Source organism: Notechis scutatus, chromosome 2, assembly GCF_049901735.1.
Source record: "Notechis scutatus isolate UNSWTSFEM ecotype Mainland chromosome 2, rNotScu1.2, whole genome shotgun sequence".
Lineage (NCBI taxonomy): Eukaryota > Metazoa > Chordata > Lepidosauria > Squamata > Elapidae > Notechis > Notechis scutatus.
Window position 1 is genome coordinate 101,940,559 of NC_142010.1, and position 20,791 is coordinate 101,961,349.

A 20,791-nucleotide genomic window follows, 5' to 3' on the forward strand; every position below is an offset into this window, starting at 1 on the left:
ATGAAGGCTGCATCCTTCTTTTCTCGATGTGTATTACCATGCTAACAAGAATGAGGGGCTATCTGAAGTCCCTTCTTACCCTGGGCATCCATCTTGGAAATAAATCTCAGTGAATAGGACAGCGAGGGATGGAATTCTGATTATTCTTACTGGGAATATGGTTTGTTTTTTTTAAAAAAAAATTCCTTTCACTGCTCAAGCAGTTCCCATCAGATTGAAATGTTTGTATTTTATAAAGGAAGGGAATCTGAAACAATTGAATGTTAGTACATGAATATATTTAAAGTGATAAACTTCAAGAGAGGTTCAACCATCATTCACAAAAACATGAATTCTCAAACATTAAATATAAAAAGTGGGGGAGGTGAGACGAAAAGAAAACGAACTGCCTGGTGAGTTACCAGCTTGTTTAAAAGCACAGTATCCCTAGCAAAGGGTGACTGCTGACATTAGAAAATATGAGTCATGGGGAGACAAGTGGAAAGGAGAAATGATTACATTGTGGATTGATGTGTGTGGGGAGGGACAGAAATTATTTAACCTTCTCTTCCCCACAACAATTACCGTTGTCAAGGAACTTGTTCAAGTTATGTGTTGCAGCAGCTTGAACTGTGCAAAGTTGTCCCTACTCAGTGACAAGCTGGCCAGAATCACTTGGAAGATCTGCCTGAGTTAATGCAGTCACTGCTAATTATTGTATTCTCATCTGGACACTTTGTGAACCAGATCAAGGTCTCTATTAAAAGCAAGAGAAGGAAGGAGGGGGAAAAAACCCCTAAGACAGTGTGCAGTCTGGAAAGAACACCTCTTGCATTCAGTAGTCGATCCCAGGAAAGCTGGATCCCATTCAGATCTCAACTGCTATGGACTCAGATGCACCTGGAGAACTCTCTCCTGGTCCACAGCTCTCTTCTTGTCCTATGGTTGGGCTAGCTAGTTGAAGACGATGGGTATGTCCTGAAACTTATCATATGGTCAGAGCAGTCTCTGTTCCAGACTGAGATAAGAAGGGAGAAACTTGGAGTTCAGTCTACTTAGGGAGCCTAGTCAAGTGTTAGCAGGTTGGTTGAATCAAGCCATCATCTTTTCGCATCATCGTTTGTTTTAGCAGTTTGGCTTAGTGGTTAAAGTCCTGGCCTACAAACCAAGAGACTGGAAGTTCTCCATTAGTCCTGAATGAAAGCTGGCTAGGTAACTTTGGGCCCATTACTCACTCTCAGCCCAACCTATCTCACAGGGTTGGTGTGAAAAAACTAGAAGGAGGGGGGAGTATTAGGTATATTTACTACCTTGAATTACTTAGGAAGTAATAAAGGCAGAATAAAAATGTAATAAGTAAATCACATGTCACATGACAAGACATCTGCTGCCCTGAACTCTGTTGGAGAAAAAATAGAAAACAATAATGTTAAGGCACTAGTGGATATTAAATATTAACACTGTGTGGGTTGGTTAAACAGGGATGCATTTTAAATGCCATTGAATCAAGGATGTGTCTTTTGAACAATATTAATCTGTTATTTTATTATCATTTTAATCTGTTATTTTTTTAAACAAAACCCTTGAATCTCAATAAGTCTCAGGAAAAAAAATCAGTTTCAAAAATTTTATTTTTATATTTTACATCCAGAGACCGGATAGATCCAAATTGTACAAGACCTATATTCTAAAGATGGCCATAAACACAAAACAGTAGGATTTATTCTGGCAGCATTGAAACCTAATACAGCAGTGCGGATTCCTGAAGCCTTTAAAATTAAAATTCACAGTGAATAATATGGAATCCCTAATTCTTATCATTATGGAACTTACTTAACCTAGAATGCAGAAAATTATGCTTTGTGTAGGTGGTACAGAAGAAATTACCTTTCATATATGGCTGAGTCAGTAGCCATCTTACTTTAACATGTCAGTTCCTTTTTCAGGAAGGAAGCCAGCCAAGTTCTCCTCACAATAGGTCTCTAGGTCTCTTCAGTAACAAATTTCATCTCCGCGTTATGAGAGCCTGAATGCATGCCATTGTCCCGTACACGCTGGCGGAAGAGGAAGGGGAAGGCCTTCTTGAAGGATTTGCGGAAACTGTCTCCCATGAAAGCATAAACAATAGGGTTGAGGGAAGAGTTAGCATATGACATGCAATTAGCCCACGTCTTAATCTTATAGGTTTCATAGTTTGCCTGGAAATGGAGATAGAAGCCCTGAAAAAGCAGGTAGAACTGGATAGGACCCCAGCAAATGGCAAAAAGAAGGACAATCACTACAACCATCTTGGAAATCTTAGCTCGCATGGCAGCTGAGCGTTCAGAGAGATGTTGCACTTGCTGGAAATGAACAGAAAACACACATGAACAGTGTTTATGGAGTGTGCGCCAGTTGAGCAGCCAGATCAATTGCCTAGTTTAGCGGGGCCGGGGGGAGACCTACTGGTTTCAGATTCAGGAGGAAGACAATTGCAATTTTAGACAGTCATTTTAATATATATTTATTTTACTTGTAAGCTGCCCAGAGTCACTTTGCAGAGTGAGGTGGGTGGCATATAAATTGAATAAATACGTAAAATAAAGTATCCCAAGTTTTTAGAATATGTATCTTTGGAGAGGTATTTTCCAAAGAAAGGCAAAATGATGGAATCTCAGTGAAATGCAAGGAATTCAGCAGGCCTTTCAGAGCTATTTTGATACTCTGCGCTGCTGGATACTCTAAACTCAGCCCAGATTTTTGGCAATTTACAAAGCTTTTGGAAGCTTTTGGAAGAGGCTTGCCAATACCGTTTTGCTAGGGCTGACCCAGATCGACCCATTTGGATTTTGCGATTCTAGAGCAGGACTAGAATTCATGGTCTCCTGGTTTATAATCCAACACCTTTAACCTTTAACTGGGGCAGGTGGTGATGGTATTATTTGCCTATCCTTATATTGACAGTCCCTCTACTTATCATCTTATGTTCACCTTTTCTTCCATTTTCCCAATCATTGCAATTTTTTTCTTCCTGAATTTTCCCATAAGTTTAGAGACCTTTGAGGAGGGGAGATCAACTGAGTAATTTAAATTTAATTTAATTTAATTCAATTCACTTCTTGGGTAAAAATGATTGGGAATAAAACAAACAAAGCATAGCTTAATTTTTTGTGCTTCATAACTGATAGATAATTTGAGAATTTAGAACACATAGGAATTCAATTTCTTGGTGAAAGATATTATATAAACAGTTGAAGAAGACAAAATGAGAATTGATGAACCCAAATATTGTATGCCAAGTCCAAAGGTAAGATACATTTTCAGATAAGATTTCAGCAATATAGGAGCATACAAAAATATGTCTGTTTTGCCAGGTATTTTAAACTGATAATGAAATGAAATAAGAAAAAAAAGTGTTTGTTTATCAAATTTTTATCCTGCCCATCATACTTGCATGACTCTAGGTATTTATAAACAAAACAATAAAATCATAAAATCATTGCTTATTGTACCCTATGACTATTATTAAGTGTTGCACTTTACGATTCTTGACGAATGTATCTTTTTTTTATGTATACTGAGACCATTTGCACCAAGACAAATTCCTTGTGTGTCCAATCACACTTGGCCAATAAAGAATTCTATTCTATTCTATATAAAAGCCATAGTTAAAACATAATTAAAAATCATATTAAACCAAATATTTTTAAAAAACAACAACAACTGCAGAGTTAAAAGACAGAAGGAGCACCTTCAACCCCCAACCACCCCCAGGGTTGCACAACACTCTTAGATCCCCTGACCAGTTGATAGAACCAAGTTTTAATGCTCTTCTAGAAGGCCAGGAGAGTAGGGACCAGCCACTGGGGCAAGATGTTCCATAGGGTGGGACAACAGCAGGGAAAACTCTCTTTCTAGACCAGCCAAAGTTCTTTAACCAATGGGATTATATTTCATTAAATATTATTTTATTCTTAATTAAAATTAATATATTTGTTATTATAAATGAAGGCATGATTTATTAGGCATTTATAAGTCACAACAAACCTGTTTATGATTCCTCAGGCTCCTAGTTGACCTTAAGGTTAATTATGTGCAAAGTAGCTTCATTAGCAAAATATGCTGCATGAGCGAAGAAAATGATTTCAACTCTCACCAAAACTTATTACGGCATGGAATTTATTCTGGTGACACCTAAGCAATGTATGGAACAGAACAGGCTTTTAAAAGTTTTCTTTCAGATTTTTTTCTTTTTAACGTTTGTTTAAATTACCTGAACTGGGACTTTGTTCTTGCACATACAGGAGACTGCAGGAGCTATTTTAAAAAATCTAACAACAGAAGTACAGTTTCTTTCTACTTTCTTACCTGGTTATCATGGTCTACTGGTTCAACCACTGGACGTCCAATGCGCTTGAGCATGATGGTGTAGCAGAAGCAAATAGTGAGAAGAGGCAATAGATAAACACCCAGGAAAGTGTAGAGGATAAAACTGCGCTCCTGGCTCTTGCTTGTGAAAGCTTCAATGCAGTAAGTACGTAAACCATACCAGTAGCCATTTTCAGTACGGTGATAGATAGCCATGGGCAAGGAGAGAATGAAGGAACCTGGAGGTCATAGACACAGAACTCACAATCCTTGGATTTAGAAAACAAGCTCTACAGAGACTTGAGGAAAACTAGGATAATGATAATAACCCTCTTATTTTCCTTGGTGACCTCAATCTACCTCTTATAAATTGGACCCTAAACGAATGTTCATCCGAACCCATACATGCAACCCTGTACAATACTGTTACTACACTGGGACTGGATTAATTAGTAACTAACAACACTAGACTCAACAACTGCCTTGACCTCATCTTCTGCAACAGCTCAAACTCAATTTATGGCCTACAAATACAAGAACTCTTTTCAAACAGTGACCACAGTATGATTGACTTTTGTCTCAGTTTACGCCCTCACAAAAGAAGATCATAATGGAGACTTCCGGTGACATCGCGGCATGGCGAGATAGGAGAACCTTGATCTGCTCTCCTTCAGAGGTGAAGAAGAGACCCCGAAGCACAGGGCAAAAGAGGTCAGCCAGCAAGGCTGGCCCGAAGACACAATGGAACAACTTTGAGAAGGAAGTGGAGAGACGAGATCGAATTTGGAGTCCGGGAAAGAGTTCGAAAGGAATCGGTGTTGGATTATAACTAATAGATAAATCTGAAAGGTAATTGATACATGTGTGAAGTGCTGGAGCGGAAGGGGGAAAGTGGAAAGTGGCAGCAATACTGAACTGTTTACCCATAGCTCCGGATAAAGTGGAAAAGTGCTTTTAAAAAGGAAGTGGAAAGGAAAGGAAAGAAGAGTGACTATTGATGAGGAAAGTTTTGTATTTCCAGTCATATGAATATACCGCAGAGAATATTTTACAGCGGAGAAGAATTGTGAAACTTTGAAATTTTTGAAAGCGATCAAAGGAGTGACAGTGCTATTCGTGGAGGCAGACATTGTGACAGGGAAAGCGGAGTAAAGTGGCACAGGTACCAGATTGAACTGAGAACTGAGAATTGAGACTCAAACTTATCTCTGGATATAATCGGATTACTAAGGAAACACTAGGAAAAAAGGAGATTGTAAATCCTCTCTCATTGAGTGTTCATTTTGTTCTCTTTTCCCCCCCTCAAAATTGATTGGAACGGTATAATCTCACTTTCTATTTACTTAAGGTATACATTTAATTAATAAGAAAACAAGATTGATTGGTTACTTTGAAATAGGTATTAACTTAAGTAAGTAATATTTAACCCCTTTGGAGTATATTTTATATCTCTCTTTTCTTTTACTCGTTACATATATTTGATTGACTATAGATTAATGACTTTAATATATTGATTAATATAAAGATCAGATAATTAATTGTTCTTTCCCTCTCTTTCTCCTACCCTCCTTATATTAAATACTGTGAATTATTGAAATATTCATATATATATGAAAAATATTAACTGGAAATTTAAATTCCTATTATATATTTAAGGTAATATTAATTGAAATATTGTAATTAATTTAAAGAAGTAATTGGGGTTATAACACTGTTATATATTTAAACATAGTTGAATGATTTTTCAACCTGCTAGATGATTTAAGAATTGATGATTTATTGAATTTATTAATACTAGATACAATATTAACAGAATGTGAAGTGGACAATCAGGGTAATAATGAGTAAAGTGGACTGGAAAGTTTGAAAACATAATTAATTAACTGATAAGAATCTCCTCGCCTAATGGTGTTAAGGAATTAAATCAAGCAGATAAATAGTAATATAAAAGCTTAAGAGAATTGAGAAAATCGAACTGTTAAACATAGATAAAATTGATGGTAGTAGGCAATACAACTTGGGAGAATATAGCTAGGATAGTGGAGAAACAACAAAGAATTATTAAAGATATGACCAGCACATCTACCACCACTACTAAAGTAGGAAGAAAACCAACACCAGCAGTAACACCATCCACCCCCACAGCAACATCAACCCAAAAATGATTGAAGGGATGTTGGCACCAGAAAAATCTACAGCTCAAACCAGTACACAATCGGTCCAAACTACACTATTAACTATTCAAAGCATGATGTTGACATTGCAGGAATCGATGTCCAAAAACCATATGGAAAGCAAAGCAGAAAGAGAAATAATAAAAGAAGAATTAAAAAATGAGTTAGGGGAAATGAGAAGTGAAGTCAAAAATTTAGATGGAAAGATAGGCCAGATTCAAGAATTGATTAAAATAAATGAAGAGAAGATTAAAGTGAATCAAACAGAAAAGAAGTTAGAAGGCATGGAACAAACAATTAAGGAGCAAAATAAAGAGACCAATGAGATCCTGACTCAGGTTGAGATGGACAAGGCCTCCTATTATCTTAGATTCCAGAACGTGGAAGAAGAGAGGGAGAGAATTTACTGTTGGTGATGGCGGAGATGTTGGCGGAGCTTCTGAACAGAGATAGGGATGAGATGGTGAATGCGCTGGATGATGTATACAGAATATACACGAGCTACGCGAGACATAGATTCCCCGGAGAAGTGCATATTAGATTTGCAAGGAAGCGAGTGAAGGATATAATTTATAGAGTTATGAGAGATGAAGGAATAAAATATAAAGGTAGATAAGTGATTGTTCTAAAACAGGTGCCGAGGAGAATTCGTGAACAAAGGAAAGACTATCGATTTCTCACAAATTACTTAAACAATATATATATATATCTTTTAGATGGATTACCCCAGAGGGTATACTAGCAATATGGAAGGAAAAAAGGGTGAGAATAGATAACCTAACCAAAGCTCAAGAATTCTTCGACCAAATAGGAGGAACAAAGAAAGAACTGAGCAGCAGAGACAATCATGAAATTCCAAGCCAAGAAGAGCCACAATCCAGAAGCAGGGGGGAGGGAGAAGGAGAAGGAGAGGGAAGGAGATGAAGAGACGTTGGGAAGAGAAGAAATAGGAGTGAGGACGAGAAGTCAAACGACGGGTAAAAATGGTAGAAGTGGTAATACAAAATAAAAAGACATTTTTGGTGGGGATATATGCCCCTAACTAAAACCAAAGTGAATTTTACAAAAACCTATATGAAAAATTAATAGAATTTGGAAACTCAAGAATTTGCATAGTAGGAGACTATAATGCAATAACAGATAATAGACAAGATTATGCATGTGAACAAAGACAATTTAAGAAACGGAATACATTGCCTAAGAAATTTATAGAGATGGTCGAAGAATTAGAATTAATAGATGCATGGACAAAAAGGAACCCAGGAATATCACAGTTCACTTTCTACTCCAGCCCACATAAATCATGGTCCAGGATAGATATGGCCTGGGTAGTGAGAGATTATAAAGAGATTCAGGACATAAAAATTTTGGTTAACACATGGGCAGACCACAACCCGATACAGATAGTATGGAAAAATAGTCATTATAAAAAAGGTAAATGGACACTTAATTCCCAAGTACTTAAAGAGAAAGAATATATTCAAAAAGTTAAGGAAGAATTGATCAGTTTTTTCAAATTTAATAAAAAACAGGATACCTCATTGCAGAACCTATGGGATACAATGAAGGTATATTTAAGGGGAATATCGATAGCTTATATAGCAAATAGAAACAAGGAAAGAGAGAGGAAGTGGAAAATAAGCAAATGGAAACCCCGGGAGATAAGTATATCAGAAATGAACTAGCATTAGTTAAACATGAGATGAACATTTTAGATCAAGAAGAACTAATTAAAAAATTATTATATACAAAACAAAATTGTTTCGAACATGCAAAAAAAACCGGAAGGTGGCTGGCATATAAATTAAGAAAAGAAAATCAGACAAGAATGATATACCAATTACAGGATAAAAATGGAATAATACAGATCAGGAGAAAAAAAGGAAATTGTAAGAGAGTACTTCGAAGATCTTTACAAACAAGAAGCAGTTGGCTTAAATAAAATAGAAGAATATTTGAAAGAAGGAACTCTCTATCCAATATCAGAGGACAAAAAAGAGATGTTGAATAAAGAAATAACTTTAGATGAGCTAAAGGTGGCGATTCAAAAACAGAAAAGAAATAAAATGCCAGGCCCAGATGGGTTACTAAATGAGCTATGCAAAGAAATAGGTGATATATTAGAGATAATGTTATTAGAGGTTTGCAATGGGGTATTACTGGATGCTAAAATACCAGAATCTTGGAAGGAAACATACATAACATTGATTCCAAAAGAGGACACAGATGCCAATCAAACAAAGAATTACAGACTAATATCCCTTTTAAACTCAGATTACAAAATTTTTATGGCGGTAATGGCAGAAAGATTAAAGAAAATACTCAGTAATAAAATTCACCCGGATCAAAATGGATTTCTTCCCACGAGGCAGATCAGGTATAACACAAGAACAATAATAGATATATTGGAATATTATGAAAAGCATCCAGGAAGCAAATGGCTTTGGTCTTCCTGGATGTACAAAAGGCCTTTGATAACTTAAACTGGGACTTTATAAAAAAGCAGATTAATTTGATGGATTTTGGAGATAATTTCATAAAAATGTTGAATGCAATCTATGCCACACAAAAGTCCAATGTATTATTAAAGAAATTATCAAATCATTGGAGATAAGAAAGGGGGTCAGACAGGGATGTCTGCTTCCACCTCTGCTTTTTATGACTATTTTGGAAACTTTGCTGGATAGAATTAGATTAAATAAGGAAATTAAAGGAATTAAAATTAAAAATCAAGAATATAAATTACAAGCCTTCGCAGATGATATGGTCTTTGTCATAGAAGATCCAATAGGCTCAGGACCAGCTCTACTAAATGAAATAGATAAATTTGGGAAATTAGCAGGATTAAAAATCAATAAGGAAAAAACCAAAATACTAGTTTAAAACATAACAAATAGTAAACAAAAAAATTGGAAGAAAAGACGGGATTACAAATTGTAAATAAAATTAAATATTTAGGAATCTGATTAAGAGCTAGAACATTAAATCTGCAAGAGGATAATTATACCAAATTACTGAAACAGATTGAAAAGGACTTGGAAAATTGGAATAAGATGCAAATTTCATTATTAGGTAGAATAGCAACAATCAAAATGAATGTTCTACCTAAAATATTATATTTATTTCAAACAATTCCAATATTAATGGACAAAAAATTCTTTAAAGATTTAGATAAAATTGTGATGAAATTTATCTAATATAAGAAAGAATCATTATACTAAAATTCTTTAAAGATTTAGATAAAATTGTGATGAAATTTATCTGGACAAAGAAGAAAAAAAGGATAAAAAAAACTTATTTACAAGATAATAAAAGCAGGGGTGGATTTGGACTACCTGTCTGGGAGACATGCTGTAGAGCAGTGGCATTAGTGTGGATAAAAGATTGGATTGATTTAAGGAATAACAGGATTTTACAATTGGAGGGACATGATTTACAGCTAGGCTGGCATGCATTTCTATGGAACCCGAATAGTAAAAACAATTTATATTTTACTAGACATGTATTCTGAAAGTCTTTAATTAAAGTTTGGACTGATATAAGAAAGAATCATTATACTAAAATCCCGAGGTGGTTCTCAACGATGGAGGCAATGTTTCATTTAAACACGATGGACATCAGTAAAAAACTTAAATACTACCAAATATTAGATAGTGAGAGAAGAATTAAAACGAAACAGGAACTAGAATCACAAAAGATAGCTATTGATAATTGGTCAATAGCGATACAATAAAGATGTAAAGGAATATGGAATTGAGGTAAAAGATACATATTTGGATAAAATATTTTTAAACCCTGAGAAAAGTTCGATTTCCAAATTATGTAATTATTTATTAGAATATGAAATGGCCGAGAAAATTGTGAAAGGTCCCATGTTGGCTTGGGAAAAAACCTTTGGTTATAGTATTGGTCTGGATGACTGGGAAGAAATCTGGCAGAAAAACCTGACACTAACCAAATCAGTAGCACACAAGGAGAATTTATACAAAATGATGTACAGATGGCATCTTGCACCCTCTAGATTAGCCAAAATATTTCTGACAGCCAATCCTTGCTGTTGGAAATGTAAAGGGAAATTTGGTACATACTTTCATTCATGGTGGACTTGTCCTGAGATAAAGAAATATTGGCTAAAAATAAAAACGTGGATAGAAGAAATTATAGAGAGTGGGCTGGAGTGGAAACCGGAATTATTTTTGTTGGGAATGATCAAAGGGGACTACTCTGCTAAAGTAAAATATCTGACCATCCATTTATTAACTGCAGCATGTATCTCACTAGCACAATATTGGAAAAACCCAAACGTACCACTGATATATGTTGTAATTCAGAAAACATATGAGTGTGCCCAACTGGAGAGGCTTATGCTTAAAATTAATGGGAAGGACGATACAATTACCGGATATAGGATAAATGGCATAAGTGGGTAGACAATAAAAGGGGAAACATGTAAATGAACCTAAGATAAAAATTATATCCAGCGGTTTATAATATACTGTATTAAGTACATAAAAACAATTAAAGATTTTAAACCTTCTTTTCTCTGTTACTACTATTATTAGTATTGGCCATTTATAATATTTTTTTGTGTTTATTAGTTAAAAAACATGAATGTATTCGCCAACGTGAAAATAAATGGAGTATATTGTGAATTATTTAGCACTTGGGATGTGATAATGTGTGAATATGTGACTAGTACTAGCCAATAATGATTTTTAGGACTTATGAAATTCGACAAAAAATGTAAAAAATTATGTGTTATTGTTGTTTCTGTATTTTTGAAATTGTACGTTTTAAAATTTGTAAATAAAATTGTTTTTAAAACTTAAAAAAAGAAGAAGATCATAATGATGGATCTCCAAAATACAATTTCACAAAAGCCAACTACGATCTCATAGATGCCGACCTATCATCTCTTGAATGGCACATTCTGTTCTCTAACTGTAATACTACAGAAGACCATTATAATGCATTCTTACTTGAACTTGAAAGAGTCATTAAACTATATGTACCATTAGTTACCCCCTAAAAACAACAACAACAACAACAACAAAACAAATTACCCATAACAATAAGGAAACTTCAATTAAAAAAAATGACTATGGCATAAAAACAAAACTAGGCTACGTAGCAAACTTTAAAAACTGATACAACACCTTATGCCAACAGATAAAGGCACAAATTTTACTGCAAGCAGGAGGAAAACCTCCTACACACAAAATCTACCCGTGCCTTGTACAATTTTGTAAACACTCAAGAACCATCTCACCTCTAAAAGGACCAAATGGAAAAGACTGCAGCGACGAAGCTGTTAAGGCTAACCTCTTCAACACATTCTTCAGCTCAGTCTTTGTAAACAGCAATGGCTCATGCCCAACATTTCTTAGTCATACCACAACTAACTGCAATGATTTACTTCATATTGACTTTACAAAAGATAACGTAGAAAAGGTACCACAAAACCAAAACCATCACTATCTATTGGCCCTGATGGATTATGTGCATACTTCTTTAAAAAGCTCTCCTCTGCCATAGCAGAACATCTAAGCATTATATATGATATATCATTCAGAACCAGCTCCTTATTGAACCTATGGTCCTTAGCTACAGTCATCCCTATCTTCAAAAAAGGTGACCCCAGCCTGGTTGAAAACTGCAGACCAATCTCACTGTGTTGTGTCACGTGCAAAGTCATGGAATCAATCATTAACCCCCTCCACTTAGAGTCAAACAACCTACTCTCCCAAAAACAATTTGGTTTCAGGAAAAAAATGTCCTGCAACCTACAACTCCTACACTACAAAAATATATGGAATACTGTACTTGACCAGGGTAAAGCAATAGACGCAATTTATATAGACTTCTGCAAAGCCTTTGATTCAGTGGTACATGACAAACTACTGTTAAAACTAAACTCTTACAGCATTTCCGGATCCCTTCATAAGTGGATTACTGCATTCCTGTCAAACAGGCAACAAATAGTAAAAATCGGGAGCACTATATCTAACCCTACTCCAGTTAACAGCAGTGTCCCCCCAAGGCAGTGTTCTAGGACCCACACTCTTTATACTCTATATAAATGACCTTTGCGATCACCTTATAAGCAACTGTGTCCTCTTTGCGGATGATGAAAAACTACTCAACACCACCGACAATGCTACTGTTCTTCAAAGTGACCTTGATTATGTGTCTGAATGGTCAAATGATTGGCAATTCCAAATCTCAACCAACAAATGCTCTGTCCTACACATTGGTAAAAAAAAAAAACAGTACACCAAATACAAACTAGGTGGATATGACCTCATTGATGACCCACACTTTGTCAAGGACCTAAGAGTACTCATATCTAATGACCTAAGCACCAGAGCTCACTGTAACAGCATTGCCAAAAAGGCATTAAGAGTTGTAAATCTAATCTTACAAAGCTTCTCCTCTGGAAATATTGAATTGCTAACTAGGGCATACAAAACCTTTGCTAGACCAATACTCGAATACAGCTCATCTGTCTGGAATCTGCACTGTATATAGTGAGTCCAGAACTATTTTACGAGAAGAGTACTACACTCCTCTGCTCGCAACAGAATACCCTATATCACCAGACTTGAAATTTTGGGCTTGGACAATCTTGAACTATGCCGCCTATGGTTGGACTTAAGCGTAGTATATAAAATTATCTGCTACAATGTCCTACCAGTCAATGACTACTTCAGCTTCAACCACAACAATACAAGAGCACACAACAGATACAAACTCAATGTTAACCACTCCAAACTTGATTGCAGAAAGTATGACTTCAGCAACGGAGTGGTCAATGCCTGGAATGCACTAACTGACTCAGTCGTTACATCCTCAAACCCCCACTCCTTTAACCTCAAACTATCCACTATTGATCTCACCCCATTCCTAAGAGGTCTGTAAGGGGCATGCATAAGTGCACCATCATGCCTCCTGTCCTTGTCCTATTGTCCCCATTTATTCGTACCTATTTCCTGTATTCTTACTCATGTTTATACTTATACTTATTATCTTGTAAGTGATTGACAAATAAAATAAATAAATAAATAAATAAATAAATCATATCTCTTGGAAAGGGGAATAGCAGATGGATGGATGGATGGATGGATGGATGGATGAGTTGGATAGATGGATAGATGGATGTATGGATATGTGGATAAGTATGGTTAGGGATCATATCTCTTGGAAAGAGGAACAGGCAATAGATGGATGGATGATGGATGGATGCATAGATGGATGGATGGAAAGATGGATGGATCGATATGTGGATAAGTATGGTCAGGGATCATATCTATTGGAAAGAGAAACAGCGGATGGATGGATGGATGGATATCTGGATAAATATGGTTGCTGATTTACTAATAGAGATAAAGCTAGTCCCTGCAGTTTTCTTGGCAAGATTTAAGAAATGGTTTGTCATTGGATTCTTCCTAGGGTTGAGAGAAAGTGACTGGCTGGAGGTCACCCTGCTGGCTAAGTAGGCCTAGAACTCATGGTTTCTAGCCTGGTGCCTTAACCACTACACCACACTGTCTCTCCTTATAATATGTAATAAAGGTAAAGGAGAATATTTTTGAAAGTGGTGTTCAAAGCATTTATCAAACATAGCCCAGAGACAGAAGGATGAAAAGAGAGGAAACTGAAATATGACCCTGTTCAAAAACCCATCATTTAGAATGTTTAGCTTTGCCATGACAGTCAATGACTTGAAGTTTAAACAATCTAAAGATAATGGTTACCAAAGATTATTTTAAGCTTAAACATAGTACTATTAGTTAAAGTAGTATTTATTACATTATTTTCATGTAGTAAAAGTTTGGGGATTGATTAAAAAAAATCTGAAACTTCATGAAGAGGTTGATGAACTGAAAGGCTTGGAGACCTCTGATTTACAGGAAATTGTGGATAGTTCAGGGAAAGGTAAGTTCTAGATTCTGATGTCAAATGATTATGATTTATTAAATTTATATGCAGCCTGACTTGCAATGAGACTGGAAGGTTTGAACTGAAATAACAGCTTCAAAAGTTAGGATAATTGAGTTGTCATGATTTTTATTCATGCTCCTTATTTTATACACCTGTATATTTAAAGTAATAGTAGCACTTTTTACATCCCCTTTCTTTCTGACCTCACTTCTTAATTAAATAAGCAACTCCAGAGATTATTGGGCTAATCCCAAGAAGGAAAGTCTGGATGTGTCAGGCATGGGTTTGGTCTCCCTTCCACTTCAAGCTACATAGTCTCTTCTTTTTTTCCCAGAGATATAAGTGCTCATAGATTTTGCAGATCCTCACTCACCAATCCAAATAGCAAAGCTGATGGACATGGCTACCTGGGGGGTTCGATAACGCAATGACTGCAGTGGGTACAGAGTAGCATAGCAGCGGTCCACACTCATAGCCATCAGAGTAATGCAGGTGGCCTGGACAGTCACCTGGTGAGAAGACAAAGCATGTGGTGAAGACACCGAAATCTAAATCCATCCTTCAGCACCTCCTTCCTTCCCCTTTTTAATGTGAGAACAGCACTATTTGCATTCACTGTGAATCGTTTATAGTCCCCGCAGATCTATAACAGCTTAGCAAAGGTGTTGGGAAAATGTAAACAGCCTGTGAGATGCCTATCCTAGCATACAGCTATGTTTTTGGCACCATATAGAGCCATTAACATTTATCCACTTCATACCATCCATTGTTCCCGTGGGGATTTAAAACAAAATTATAGATACGATAGATAATAAAATTATACTATAGCTCACCTGCTGTAAATAGTTGACAAATTTGCACATAAAGTCACCAAACACCCAGCTGGGCAAAGGATAGAGAGTGGCAGTGAAGGGAACACAGCACACTAGGAATATGATGTCAGTGGTAGCCAAATTTGCTGTGAAAGACACAAAGTTGAGATCAGCTTTGGCATAAGGTTAGTTGAGACAAGTAACGTCAATCTCCTTCCCAGATTCAAGTCTTAAAAGTTCTGTCTAACACAAAGGATTCCTGTTTGTCTGGGACTCAAGAGAAAAAGTGCCGTAGAGATCACATGACTCCATACATCCCTCCTCCTGACTTCAATTGCTGTTGTTTCATGTTCTTCACTGGATTTTTGAACTGCGGTACTTCAGCCCACATTTTGGAGTCATCAGTGCCTTAATAGTCCAGAAGAAGAAAGGAACATCTCATTAAAGTATTCTTGCTGAATATACAGCCTAGAAAGTTTCCTTTAAACATTTATTTATCCTTGCCTATTTCTTGCATCTTTATATTCATCTCCTTATCATTTATTATTTACCTACCTTTATATTCATCTCCTTATCATTTATTATTTACCTACCTAAAGTCATTTTAGAAGTTCTGGGGTTAAGATAGTTGCCTTTTCCTTTTAAGCACATAGCAAGTCTATTGAGGTAATTCCCCGTTAGGAGTATGAGTGCATACAGGGAGACGTATTTGAGAGGAGTGTTTGAATAATACACATACAGCACACAGATACACTGTACAGTAAATGTAGGTTTTTACTTCCAGAAACATTAAGCAAAGTCCAAAATAAGCAATCCAAAATCATTCACAAGTTAAATCAGTCAGTTTTCAATCCAGGGATAATCCAAATATCAAAGTCCAGTGTCAAAAACCAGTTCAGTAACAGACTTACATTAAATCCAGAAATATCAGTCAATTAGAAGAAATGGAGGAACGGCAATACTTTCCAACAGAAGGAAACAGAGACTGACTCACACTCTCTTCTGAGACTAAGACTAAACAACCCAGGTTTCTGGCTCCATCTTATGGTCGTTTGAGAAACAACACCCAACTACAGTTTTGCATTTTCTTAAAGATACAGTTTTAAAATGTTTATCCTGGTTTATATATTTCTAACCCAAATACCTGTTAGGTGACTCATATTCCTAATAAAGTCATGGCAGTTTTTCCTCTGAGTGAGACATGGTGTACTTCGCCAACTATTTGGTTGATAGTATGATTCAGGGGACCCCAAGTGGATGAGGTCAGGACTGCATCTGTAGACTATCAGTTGATATAGGAAATACCATCCCACCCACTCCAGTCAATTGGTATATTCCTTCAGGGCCATTCAGCTCTGAGCAATGAGAAAGTTCAAATCTTTCCAGCCAAACCTCCATTTGGATCAGCTTGAGTAGTCAGTGCCCAAGGGATTGGAAGGAGAAAGAGAATATAGAAAGAGTGCTCTTTTTCTGCTGCTTCATGGCATACATCTCCTTATCCAGTCACCTGCTTTCAGGCTGCCTTGGAGTATGGATTACTCACTCTGAGCAGATGGGAGGAGAAGAAGAGGAAAATGGCTCTTGAGCTGCCAGATCACTTATCTCACAAAACTGATCTCCGGGGATGGAGACCTAATGGGTTAAGAATCAGATCCCACCTTCTCCTGGCTTCTGATCTCCAAACTGGGACAAGTGGGAGGAGAAGAATGGTAATCAGCTCTTTGCCATTTTCTCTTGCCATTTCTTTTTGCACTTTCTTTTGCCATCCTAAAATGGGCTGCCACAGCTCATGCAAAACCAGGAGTGACTTTTGACAGACAACTAAATCTCTTAAAGTTCACCTGATTCCCAGATTCAACCCTCAACCCAGAACAACTGGTCTCATTTCCCCCTGGTTGAAATATTTATTCAGAGTGGAAGGAGCAAAATTGGGGTGATCCAGTCAATCCTGTTCCCCTTTTTGCAGTAAACAAAGGCAGAAACACTTAGCAGCTTCCATGAGTCAGCAGCAGGGCAGCAAAATTTGTAATTGTAATTTTTTACCCATTGAAAGATTAATGGATTATACTTGAAGTGGATGAGGAACCCAAAATACCGTATGGTGGTATTGCACTACCAATTCCTACAAGTATTGTATTTAATGCAATGACACATATAGATTAGAAGATCTGAGAATGTTTGATGAAAATCAGCGGAATTCAAGTCCTAATTTTAGAGAATGATTACACAAAAGGGGCAAATTATCTGAACTAAGGGATGGAAAGTGGACTGAGATTAACTCTAAAAGAGGAAGCATACAGCCTTTGTCTAGACTAAGTGTGCATACCTTTTTCATAATGTGAAATTATTTACATAGAATGGCATGCATAATAATGCCAGATCAACTAGGGATATGATACAGAATACCTCACCTCTTCTGATGCATATGGTTGTCCAGCTTTGTGAGCTATAATAGACTAAGCCAAGGGTGAGGAACTTATGGCTCTCTGTGAAACACTGAATTTCTATTCCCATCAGCCCCAGCTGCTGTGGCTAACAATAATGAAAACTGGGAGTTATAGCACAGCCACCCCTGGAAGGCCACAAGTTTCTCAATATCTTATGAGGTCATATGAAAATGTGCCCAAGCTTGGGAATAAGCATTTTTTAACCTAGCTTCTCTGAACATAGTGTAAATAGCTTTGAAATATTCACAATCTTAATATATTCAGAATACAGAATAACAGAGTTGGACAGGAACTCAGAGGTTTTCTAATCCAACCTCCTGCCTAAGCAGGAGATCTATACCATTCTATACAAATGGATGTCCAATCTCTTCTTAACAACCTTCAGTGTTGTAGCACCTGAAACTTGAAAACACCAGTTGCGTGTAACATTACAATCAATTGTGTACAGGAAAGTTGAAAACTCTTGAAAAATGCATTGAGCAATATATTGGTTTACATTAATTTTTGATTGGTATATGTATGTATGTATGTATGTATGTATGTGTATGTGTATGTGTATGTGTATGTGTGTATATATGTGTGTGTGTGTGTGTGTTTTCTTAAGTTTTCGCGGGTACTTACATGTATGGTATTCAGCTTTGTTGCACAACTATAATGTGCTACAATGACGTGGGAAAATACCCAAACAAAGCTGAATACCATATATATATGTTATGTCTCCCCTTTAATTGCAGGCGAGCAAAACAAAAAGCAGCCGTTTCAGAATTAATTCAAATCAAAAACAAACCCTCACAAGAGAACGGCTGGAGTTAATTCCAATACACAGCAATAAATCCACACTCTGTCCGGCAATCCTGGCGTGGCAGTAAATCACAAGCCTCAGAGAGTTTGCTGCATGTCTTCACTCCCAATTAGTCACTTTGCTTCTGGCGAATTCCACCAGCCCAGCCGTGTCCTTTTATTCCCTTATGGAGCGTGCTAATTTCCCTAATTAATTACTAGCTCGACGCTTCCTTTCTAACTGAGTTTGTTGTCTCAGCCTCCTTCTGTTTCTGACGTCTAGCCATAAGTTCTCCAAATTTTCATCTTCACTGGAAAACTCTCTCATGCCTTCCCTGTCAGCCATTCCCGGCTGCTGATCAGATAAAGAACCAGAGGAGGTCGAAGGTCCTGACAACTCTATTAATTCAGGTCTATCTTCCCTTGTTACATCCATCTCCTCATCCTGGTTACTATCCAAATCACTAAGCAATGCCGGCTCATATTTTGCTGCCATAAGTTTTCACGGGTATTTATATGTATGGTATTCAGCTTTGTTTGGGTATTTTCCCACATCATTATAGTTGTGTTTTTAAAGTTGTAGCAACGTTTCGGCAGAATCTCATCTGCCATCATCAGGCTTCTGTATAGTGTTCATCAGACACAATACAGAAGCCTGATGATGGCAGATGAGATTCTGCCAAACGCTGCTACAACTTTAAAAGCACAACTACAATGACGTGGGAAAATACCTGAACAAAGCTGAATGCCATACATGTAAGTACCCGTGAAAACTTAAGAATATATATATATATATATATATATATATATATATATATATATATATATATATATATATATATATATACATACACACACATACATACATACATACATACATACACATACAGTATATATAATATTATTCCTTTAAAGTTACAACACACTGTGGATTTTTGCCTGGCAATTGCTGATGAACTTAAAGAGCAACACATCAGTGTAATCTGGAAATGCACTAAGGAATTAACGAATGTTTTTTTTCTTTCTTTAAGGAAATATTTTAACCTTTTGTGAAATCATTAAATATAAACAAACACTTTATTTACAACTCGGAGTAAGTGGCAAGCAATATAATTCCTGTTTCAAATATTACAAGTTAATTTAATGCCTTAGAAATGCCAACTTCCCTGTACACGATTGATTGTAATGTTACAAGCAACTGGCGTTATCAGTGGGAATTTGTATGGTCTTAAATGTTCATTTAAATAGTCTTGATGGAAGTTGACTGGATGGAGCGAGAACCTAGGTCTAAAACCCTGTCAGGTTCTAAGGTTCTAGGATTTAGGTTCTAGGCTCCAGCTAAGGCAGAACATCCAACACAAGTGCCAGAAGAATGTTTCCCCCCGCCCTCACTTGACAATACACAGAAGAAAGCATGTTAGATGACTCTGCCCGCCTTGGAACCAGCTGGGTTCCAGGTGAGTTCTGCTCCTACTGAGTGGGGACGCAGGATTCACTCACCAATGTAGAAGTTTGTGGCTGTGCGCATCTGACGATGCTTGCTGATGACATAGATGACCAGGCCGTTCCCCACCAGACCCAGCAACATGATGAGGGCGTAAAAGAGCGGCACGAGCCAAGCATCGGTCAGAAACGGGGGCGAGGTCTCCTCTCCGCTGTGGTTAAAGATCCAGAACTGCGTCCCGAGCTGGAAGGTGCCTGCTGCTTTCTTGGGCTTGGTGCTGATGGGGTCACTCTGCCAGGCGGCGGTGGGCTCGCCCATCCAGTTGCCCCAGGAAGCCTCGGAAGGCAGGGGCTCCGCAGCCATACGGAGGGGCAGCGGAGGGGCAGCTCCACAGTGGAGCAACCCTGCTTCCAACAACACGGGGCCGCGAGATAACTCCGGAGCAGGACCGGGCAGGAGGGAGCTGAGGCACGCAGCCCCTTCCTCCTTCGGCAACTGAAAAGCCTCAGTCTCTTCTTAGCGGAAGAGGTGCACGATGCGTCTAGTGGTCCCACCACTAAGGTAACCGGCTGCCCAAAGTAGGGACGGGGAGCCTGCCCTCCCCTTGTACAGTTTAGGACCCGGTCAGCAAAGGCTGTCTCCCCCGTGGTTTCTGGCGCCTCCCTGCTCGCTACTGCAGCCGCCGCCGCGCCAATCGCCAGAGTTAGGCTTGCGGGCGCAAGGAGAGGAGAAGCGCATCTTTCCAGGACCGCGGATGCTCTCCGCGCCGAGCTTGCTGGACTCCGCGGGACTCTTGCCGTAGTCCGCCCAAGCGCAGCATTCCGGAGTTTATTAAGAGGCTCCGGCGGCTGAACTTAAGGAAAGGAA

At 37.6% G+C, this 20,791-nt stretch overlaps 1 protein-coding gene across 1 annotated transcript; it reads right to left on the reverse strand.

The window, feature by feature from the left end:
- Nucleotides 1-1,821: 1,821 nt before the first annotated feature.
- On the reverse strand, nucleotides 1,822-20,411 carry LOC113418231 (G protein-coupled receptor 54-like). Its single transcript, XM_087954082.1, has 5 exons — nucleotides 19,981-20,411; nucleotides 15,275-15,399; nucleotides 14,815-14,950; nucleotides 4,327-4,565; nucleotides 1,822-2,321 (listed from the first exon to the last, which is right to left on the reverse strand). Exons 1-5 carry the CDS (start codon nucleotides 20,285-20,287, stop codon nucleotides 1,962-1,964), a joined length of 1,167 nt encoding a protein of 388 aa, XP_087810208.1. The 5' UTR covers nucleotides 20,288-20,411; the 3' UTR covers nucleotides 1,822-1,961.
- Nucleotides 20,412-20,791: the final 380 nt, after the last annotated feature.